The 9,345-nt window shown below is 41.5% G+C and overlaps 1 protein-coding gene across 1 annotated transcript; it reads left to right on the top strand.

Moving 5' to 3' along the window:
- The first annotated feature begins 1,576 nt into the window (after positions 1–1,576).
- On the top strand, positions 1,577–3,567 carry LOC143985786 (carbohydrate sulfotransferase 6-like). The gene has a single exon (XM_077484747.1). It carries the CDS (start codon positions 1,637–1,639, stop codon positions 2,774–2,776), a length of 1,140 nt encoding a protein of 379 aa, XP_077340873.1. The 5' UTR covers positions 1,577–1,636; the 3' UTR covers positions 2,777–3,567.
- Positions 3,568–9,345: the final 5,778 nt, after the last annotated feature.

A 9,345-nucleotide genomic window follows, 5' to 3' on the forward strand; every position in this document is an offset into this window, starting at 1 on the left:
TGCAAAACAAGGGGGTATAGCTCAGTGGTAGAGCATTTGACTTTTGCACAAACCAATCAATAAATGCTTATTGCGATTTTTTCTTACCAAAAATATGTAGAAGAATACGTATTGGCATAAACTGAGGAAAAAACTATTTTTTTATATATTTTTTTGGGATATATGTTATAGCAAAAAGTTAAAAAGAATGCGTTTTTTTTTTTCAAAATTGTCGCTCTTTTTTTGTTTATAGCAGAAAAATTAAAAACCACAGAGGTGATCAAATACCACCAAAAGAAAGCTCTATTTGAGAGAAAAAAAGGACGTCAATATTGTTTGGGAGCCACGTCGCACGACCGCGCAATTGTCAGTTAAAGCGACGCAGTGCGGAATTGCAAAATGTGCTCTTGTCTTTGGCCAGCCAAATGCTCCGGGGCTGAAGTGGTTAATTGAACCAGCTGAAGTTACAAGCTGATTGGTTATCATGCAGAGCTACACCAGATTTTTGCACTCACCAGTTTTAGTAAATCAGCTCCAATGTGGGGTTTTATAGCTGGATAAAGTTCCATTTTAAAGTTTTAAATATATCTAGGTAAAAGTTTTAGTTTTGGATAGAGTATTGAAAGCTTAGAACCGCTGATTTTTTATTTTTTTTTCCTTATTGTTACCCAGGGCTCAGTGGCTATTTTGATGAAGGTTTCACTAGACAGGAAGTGAAGGTAAATCCTAAAAAGCAACACAGAAACAAAAATACTTTTCTTCATTCAAGTTGAAGAAGGTCAATACCCCCCATCAGCTTTTTATTGCTATGTGTTCTTATTATAGATTTGTCCTCATTTCCTGTCTGATGAATCTTTTTTTCTGTGAAAATAAGTGAGAGCAATCCTAACAGAACCCTAAGCCCTTGTACACACGGTCGGATATTCTGATGGACAATGTCCGATAGGACCGTGTTGTCGGATAATCCGACTGTGTGTGGGCTCCATCGGACTGTTTCCGTCTGAGTATCCGACGGACCAAGTTTTCCAGCTGGGCTATAGAATTTTCCGTCAACATGATCTGATCGGACTTTGTCCGATTGTGTGTAGAGAATTCCGATCGAACAAAGTGCCACGCATGCTCAGATCAAATTCCTAGACCAAAGCTATTGGCTACTAGCCTGAACGTAGTCCCATTGTAACGAAAAATTACATCATCACGTTCTGAACGATCGGATTTTCCGACAACTTTGTCCGACCGTGTGTATGCAACAGTTTCGGACAAAATCCAACGGATTTGGTTGTCAGAATGTCCCGACCGTATGTACAAGGGCTAAAAAGCAATCATGTATTCTTCACAACTTTATCCAAAACTAAAAAAAAAAAAGTTTTGGCTGGATATATTCTGTGATTGTTTTTTTTTTTTCAACTTTGTGGGTTTGACATATTCTGTAAATGGTTTCCTTTCAACTTCATTCAAAACTAAAAAATAAAAAATAAAAAAAATGTTGGCAGGACATACAGTATTCTATAATTGGTCATGGTTATTCATCTGCTGTAATTTCCGTTTACTAATCTTTATCATTTTTGACTTTTTTACAGCTCTGGTTTCTCACCTCTCATTGGATTTTAGACTTCCTGGCCTTCCCCGGTCATTCCACATTCCTGCTTGGTTTCTGATGATGTCATCACCTCCTAAATATTTATTCTTTTTCTGTGTATCTCTATTTTTATTTTCTCTATCCACATTTCTTCATTACAAAACTTCCTTCTCTACACACTCACCACACTCTGCTCCCAAAAATAAATCGGTCCATCTCCTTGTCTTGTCATCCTGGAGATCGGGTTCTTCATTCCTTGGGCAGATCTTCAACCATCACAACAACGTCTTTTACATCTTTGAGCCTGGACATCCCCTCTGGTTCAAGTTTCGGAATGAAGGTTCCGAGCTTCTGCATTTTCCCATAAGAGATCTTCTACGATCACTTTTCACCTGCGATGTGTCCCCTCTTCATCAGTATCTTCCTGGAGGTGGAAAACGTGTTTCTGAATTATTGTTCTATGCAGAATCTCGAGCACTCTGCACCCCACCAACTTGTTCAGCCTTTAAGCTTACCGATGGCTATGACCGTTTGAAGTGTATGCATTCTTGCATGAACACTTCGCTGGATCAAATGGGAGAAGCATGCAAGACATACAGCCACGTGGTGATGAAGACAATCCGTATTCTTGACCTGTCTATTCTGCTTCCCCTTTTCCGAGACCCCGCTCTTGATCTTCGTATTCTGCACCTTGTAAGGGACCCTCGAGCTATTGCTTTTTCAAGGCTATTCTGTGACTTCCAACTGGATAATAAGATTTTACTTAAGAATGAAGGAAATACAAATATTGCAACAAGCAGGGTTATGAAGAAGATTTGCAAGGCTCAGGTTGACATCAACAGAGTGGCTAAAGTAGCCGAGGTGCTGCAAGGGCGATACATGGCAATTCGACACGAGGACCTTTCTAATGAACCTCTTAAGAACATTAAAAAAATGTACAATTTTGCTGGCCTCCATCCAACCAAGGACCTGGAACAGTGGGTTTACAATGTCACCCATAAGGAGGTGGCAGATACAAAAGAGATCATGACTTTCTCAAGAGACTCTTCAAAGGTGCCCTATAAATGGAGAAATGCTATGGACTTTCATCTTGTAGAAGAGATTCAACAGAACTGCAAGGAGGCAATGGATCTGTTTGGTTACAAACCAGCTAAATCCCAAATAGAACAAAAAAACTTGACTTTGGATTTAGTAAATAAGGAATGGTCATTGGAATGAACTAAACAAAGTGGGTTATTTAGGAAAGGCAAATCCACTTTGCACTGAAAGTTCACTTGGAAGGGCAGTCACTCTAAATCTAAGGGGTAGATCTGAAATGAGGGGAAGCTCTGCTGATTTTATCATCTAATCACATGCAAGCTAAAATTCTGTTATTTATTTTCCTTGCATGTCCCCCTCAGATCTACAGCGACTGCATTTCCAAGTGCACTTGCAGTGCAAAGTGGATTTTCCTTTAGTAAATAACCCTCAAAGTGTCAATGATATTGGTTACAACCGATCTCAAATTTACTCTCCCTACAGATGCCAATGTAAAGAGTCCTCGTTAGTGAATTTGCTTAACAATGCAGCATAGTGAATGGTTTCACAATGGCTATGACACCGAAGAGAAAGCCTTGATTAATGGACACCACTCCTGGTCTTATTGTAGAACATAAATATGTCAGAAGTCAAACCACTAATACAAATCCATAACTAAATTTAAATATTGGGTAATTTAAAAACACAATATATACATTCAAAGATACATGTATTAAGTCAGCGCTAAAAAAATAATAATAAGGCTGTTACTGATTCAAATTTTCATGTTCGATTCATTGATTTTTTTTTAATCGACTAGTTAAGATTAATTATAACGCACATACAGATCCAACTACTTTTAGCTGATCTCCTTGCATTGCAACTCTGCATTAGTATGTGGTATACACTATATACAATCACCCGACACTAGTTTCCACACTCCATGACTAAACTTCACAGTTCACACAAATACCTTTTAAATTCAAACTGTAGTTCTGACGTAAGTAATCTTTTTTTATTAAACTTTAAGAAAAACATAGAAAGTTAATTTAACTTTAATTATAAAATGTATCTACTATATTGACTGTCAGTCACTTTATAGTAGGCAAGTAGGCATCACTTTAGCCAGTCACATAGACACCAGAATGTTTACATTTTTTTTTTACAATAATGTTAAAAAAGGAGGTTATCAAATTTGCCTACACTTAGCTCACTGAATGATCCCAGTTAACCACATCCATATTTATCATCAATGTCCAGGCTGTACGGTGACGTCATGGACATCGAAGTCACCGGACTCCGCCTTCCCTTCGTTAGCAGACGGAGGCACTTGGGGAAAGGGGGAGGAGTCTGGTGACGTCAATGTCCGTGACGTCACCAGATCTCCGACGGAACTCCCTGAAGACCTGGAAGCCAGCAGAGAGGTGAGTACCGATCAAAAGAATTTTGATTGATCAAAAAAATGAACTATTAATCGAGGAATTAATCTTTCATTTTCCCAGCCCTAAATAATAATAATAAATGGAAGGCTGCTAGCAATAGGTAAGCATACAGAAAACTTAAAAACATAACAGTAATAAAGGTGCAGGCCCTTAATACAGCAACAGCAAATTAAAAAAATCCACTATAAATCACACACACACAAAAAAAGAATAAATAAGTGAAATAGTCCTTTAACTCCAGAAATGTCCTTGTATTGCTTCCACCATCTAAAAAAAAGATGGTGCACCACATGCCAATGAGGGTAAGACCACACTCACCAGCTCACTAGCTGCCAATGCAGTAAGTCAAGCATTGGGAATAACCAATCTCAACTGCTTCTATAGACATACAGTTCCATCCATCCAGGGCCGGGACAAGCGGTGGGCAGGAGGGGTGGCTGCCCTGGGCACTGTGGTATCATGTGAGGTAGAGGGGCACCTTGAGAAGATTAAGTGTGGAGGGGGATTTGTGTTGGGAGAAGAAATTTGGGGGAAGCAGGGGGTAAGAATTGTTCAAGGATGGAAAATGTGGGTGTGTGCGATTGGTGAGTGGTGATTCAGGGGGATTTGTGTTGGGAGGTGGATGGGAAAAGAGGAATTGTGCTAGGAGGGTCGATTTCAGGGGGTTTGTACTAGAAGAAGTGATATGGTAGAGAGGGAGGGAACATATGTGATTGGTGAGTGGTGATTCAGGAGGATTTGTGTTGGGAGGGGGATGAGAGAGGAGAATTTGTGCTAGGACCGTCGATTTGGAGGGTTTGTGCCAGAAGAGGTGATATGTTAAGGAGAGGGGATTTGTGCTAGAAGGAGGGTTTTTTTGGGAGCGGGGAGGATTAGTGCTAGTAGGTATGATTGGGGTAGGTTTGTGCTAGGAGGGTGTTGCAAAAGTTTTAATGTTCATTGTTTGACTATTGCATCTGAAATGGAGACTGATTTTTAAAATGGCTTTTAACCACATGAGCCCCGGACCATTTTGCTGGCCAAAGGCCAGACCACTTTTTTCAATTCGGCACTGCGTCATTTTAACTGACAATTTTTGCAGTCGTGCGATGTGGTTCCCAAACAAAATTGACATTCTTTTTTTCCCACAAATAGAGCTCTCTTTTGGTGGTATTTGAGCACCCCTGCGGTTTTAATTTTTTGCGCTACAAACAAAAAAAAGAGCGTCAATTTTTGCGGGTATCCCCACGGCTATCGAGTCCGTGGGACCCGAGATCGGACTCATGGAGGTCCCGACCGGTGCGTGTCACATGCCATTCTGCCGACGTACATCGGTGTGTGCCGTTCGGGAAGTGGTTAAAGACACGTTGCTTTAACTTGTTTTTTGTCTATTGTTGCAACTAACTGCCTAAGGCCAGAAAACCACAAGCTGTGCTATATAAGGGAATAGATTGTAAAAGTACATTGCGATTGGCAATAAAGCTTTAATGTCTCATGAGCCACCAGTAGGGTGACCACATGTCCCGGATTGCCCGGGACAGTCCCGTATTATGCAGGTCTGTCCCGGGCACCTTCATTTCAAGGCAATGCAGTGTCCCAGAATGAAACTAAACTAAACTGACACAGCCACCCCCACCCCCCGATCCGATGCACAGAAAGGGGCACATCGCCAATCTACTCACTAATGGTACTTGTTCTGGCCAGGAATGTTGGAGAGGCACAATCCCCACCCCCTGCTTGTGATTTGAGAAATCATAAATCCTGACACTTGTGTCTAATCACTGCAGGGCAGTGTAGAGCCAGCTTTGGAACAAGGGAAAAGGGGTCTCGACCGGCGAGCAGGACAAGTACTGTCAGTGAGTAAAGTGACAATGTCGTGGCCTTTTTTGGGGGTGTGATCTGATCAGTGCTTCTGGGTAGAGCGTGCCCCCGCCTTCCTGGCTGTGCTGTGATTCGGGATGATTTTTGGGATGGGGGGGGGGGTGTCCCTGAATGCCAGTTTGGAAATGTGGCCACCCTAGCCACCAGTGAACTTTTAGCAAATAAGATTCTGTCTGTTGATCTTATAAAAAGGTCGCACATCCTGTGTCTATGGGTGACTTCTGCTGTTCTTCTCAGCATGTAAGCATCACCCATTTGTACCGGTACATCTGAAATAAATCTTCTTGCTTTCATAATACTCAGAGTTGTGACTGATCTTGGGTGAAAAGTTTTCCTGTCAGAGGGGGATTTGGAGTAGAGGGGGGGAGAATGAGTACTCTGAGTGGTGATTTGTATGGGGTGCTGCATTAGTGCTGTGGGGATTTAGGGGAAGGAGGGGCAGAGATTTGTGCTGGGAGGGGGGATTTCAGCAGATGGGAAGATTTGTACTGGGAGGAGGGGGAATTTATGCTTAGGGGTAATCATGCAGATTAGTGCCCAGTTTTTTTTTTGGGGGGGGTGGAATTTTGCTGACATATAAAACGTATACACTTCATCTTGGGGGGGCAGGGTGCAGTTTAGCATGTTCTTCCTAGGCTTTAAGTGACCTTGTCCTGGCACTGCATCCATTTACTAACATCCTCTAAAGATGTGCGTTGACATGAAAGGCAGCAGGGCAAAGCTATATGCTGAAGTTAAGCTGCCACTTCCAGTTTCGGAACTGTCGGCCATCTGAGTAAGTGCACTGCTGTATATATTTTTACTGCTTGGCATTTGGATATTTTTTATCCCTTTTATGTGATTCTTATGCATTAGTAATAAATTAATACACGTTATCTGGCCCATTTTAGTAAGTGGCTCAGTGTGCGAGTGCTTCTTTTCCATCTGGCGGTGTTGTGGGCTCTTCCAAATCTCTCCCAGTGGGGAGCAGCTGCTGCTACATAGGGATGAGCCGTCCCCCCCCCCCCAGTTCAGTTTGCAGAAGAACATGCGAACAGGCAAAAAATTTGCAAACACTGTTAAAGTCTATTGGTCACGGACATGAAAAATGAAAAGTGCTAATTGTTAAGACTTATATGCAAGTTATTGTCATAAAAAATGTTTGGTGTCAATGGTACAATTTCAGGAGCAATGATTTTAATAATGCTTAAAGTGAAACAAAATGAAATATCCTGTAAATATTGTGCCTGGGGGGTCTCCTTTGTCTGCCTGTAAAGTGGCACATTTTTTCCATGTTTATACCAGTGCCACAGCAAAATTACATTTCTAAAGGAAAAAATGTCATTTAAAATTGCTTGCGGCTGTAATGAATTGTCAGATTCCGGCAATATAAATAAAAATCATTTATTCCCATCCTCATGTGCCCCTCTTTCACAACCTTTACTCCCTTTTCCCTGTTTAAACCTCCCTTTGAAGATATATACGACTAGACATTGTAACTACCTCTTACTCTCTGCTCACAATCTAGAGATGTTTAATCCTGGTTCAGAATGCTTCTATTTGACTGAATTGTAATCCTATATGTATTGATAAGACAGGCTCAATGAGCCATGGATGTATATGCTAAGTTTGTATTTTCTCAATAAAATGTTTATGCAAAAAAAAAAATCATTAAAAACAAAACAAACAGTGTGGGTTCTGTCGTGGACATTTCACTACACTCTTGCGCTAATTAGCGCCCTTCCACCATAATGGTATAATGCAGCCTTTTGATCCATGCCTCCTCTGGTTCCCCAGTAAACATACATCACCTCCGCTCCTTACATTCCCAGCTACGTCTTTGAGCAGTTGATTCGTTCTTTTATTCAAAGACAACAAAAGAAATTCCAAAGAGGAGGTCCTGGTTCCAACAGCCAATCGCCTCCTACACCGATTGTGACCTCACAGGAAATGACCAAATAAGGACATGACAAAATAAGGATGTAACAACACAGCATGTGAATGACCAAATAAGGATGTAACACAGGACAAATGAATATATACAATAACCAATGAACAATGACTACAATTCTGCTGATAGGAATCCTTATGCATTGTTCCAGAGAACCTGGATTATGCTACCATTCATTGTGGATGGAAGGCTATCCGCAGGTGCACACTCATGGATCCACAAATATGTTGGTCAGGCACACAGGGACGACACACTCGTTAAACCGATAATGTCTTTGCAGAGCGAACACACCCCCACCAGACGATAGTTCTGTGCATTGCACAGGGGCCCTTAGCTGGCGGACATGTCCCCACTCCGCAAACACTTCTCTACATCTCCAATAGGGATGAGCCGAACACCCCCCAATTCGGTTCGCACCAGAACTTTCGAACGGACCGAAAATTTGTACGAACTTTAGAACCCCATTGAAGTCTATGGGACTCGAATGTTCGAAATGAAAAGTGCTAATTTTAATGGCTAATATGCAAGATACTGTACTAAAAAGGGTTTGGGGACCTGGCTCCTGCCCCAGAAGCCATGGGTCAATGCCTAAAATGTTTTTAAAAATGGCCATTTTGGCGGGAGCACTGATTTTAATGATGATTGAAGTGAAAAAAAAAGTGAAATATTCCTTTAAATATCAAGCCTGGCGGGTGTCTAGAGTATGCCTGTGAAGTTCTACGTGTTTCCCGTGTTTAGAACAGTCCCTGCACAAAATGACATTTAACGGAAATAACGTCATTTAAAACTGCTTGCGGTTTTAATGTTATATCTGGTTCTGGCAATATGGATGAAAATCATTGAGAAAAATGGCATAGGTAGCCCCCCTGCCCATTACCAGCCCCTTTGGGTCTTGTGCGGATATTAAGGGGAACCCTGTACCCATATTAAAAAAAGGAAATACGTGTGGACCCCAGGCCCTATATACTCAGAACAGCAGTATACAGGCAGTGCAAACAAGACAGGGACTGTGTAGGTTTGTTGTGTTAAGTAGAATCTGTTTGTAATTTTCAACTGGTACATTTTTAAAGTGTAGCTCCAGTCAAAAAAACTATTTTTAAGCTTTTTGGAAAACATTGGGAAGGGTTATCACCCCTGTATAATTTGTTTTGCCGTCTGTCTTTTTTCATCTCACTTGCTGTTATCTCCTTCCGTTTGCAAGTAGGAGACGTTTGTAAGTTGGATGTTTGAAAGTAGGGGCCTGCCTTATATACTCTGCAGAAATGGCGGAACAAGGTGTTGGTGTTGCCACAACATTGTAAGCCCTCAAAGTGACTCTTGGTGGGTGCTGGAGCGCCCTGCTGTGAACGATTATATCAAGAATTGTAATTACATGCCATTGTTGAACAGTGGTAGAAAAATTGACGTTTGGTGGTTGTGGTGCTGGTGCCACAACACTATAAGTCCTCACAGTTACTCTGAGTGGGCACAGGAACGGGCCCTCCTGTGAACTATTATATCAAGAATTGTAATTACATGCCCCTGTTAAACAGGGGCTG

Source organism: Lithobates pipiens, unplaced genomic scaffold (genome assembly GCF_037356315.1).
Source record: "Lithobates pipiens isolate NorthernLeopardFrog02 unplaced genomic scaffold, aLitPip1_a1.2 Scaffold_1, whole genome shotgun sequence".
NCBI classification, from domain to species: domain Eukaryota; kingdom Metazoa; phylum Chordata; class Amphibia; order Anura; family Ranidae; genus Lithobates; species Lithobates pipiens.

Excerpts from the sequence above, each read along its gene's own strand:
- LOC143985786 (XM_077484747.1), top strand. The coding sequence starts at position 1,637 with ATGATGTCATCACCTCCTAAATATTTATTCTTTTTCTGTGTATCTCTA.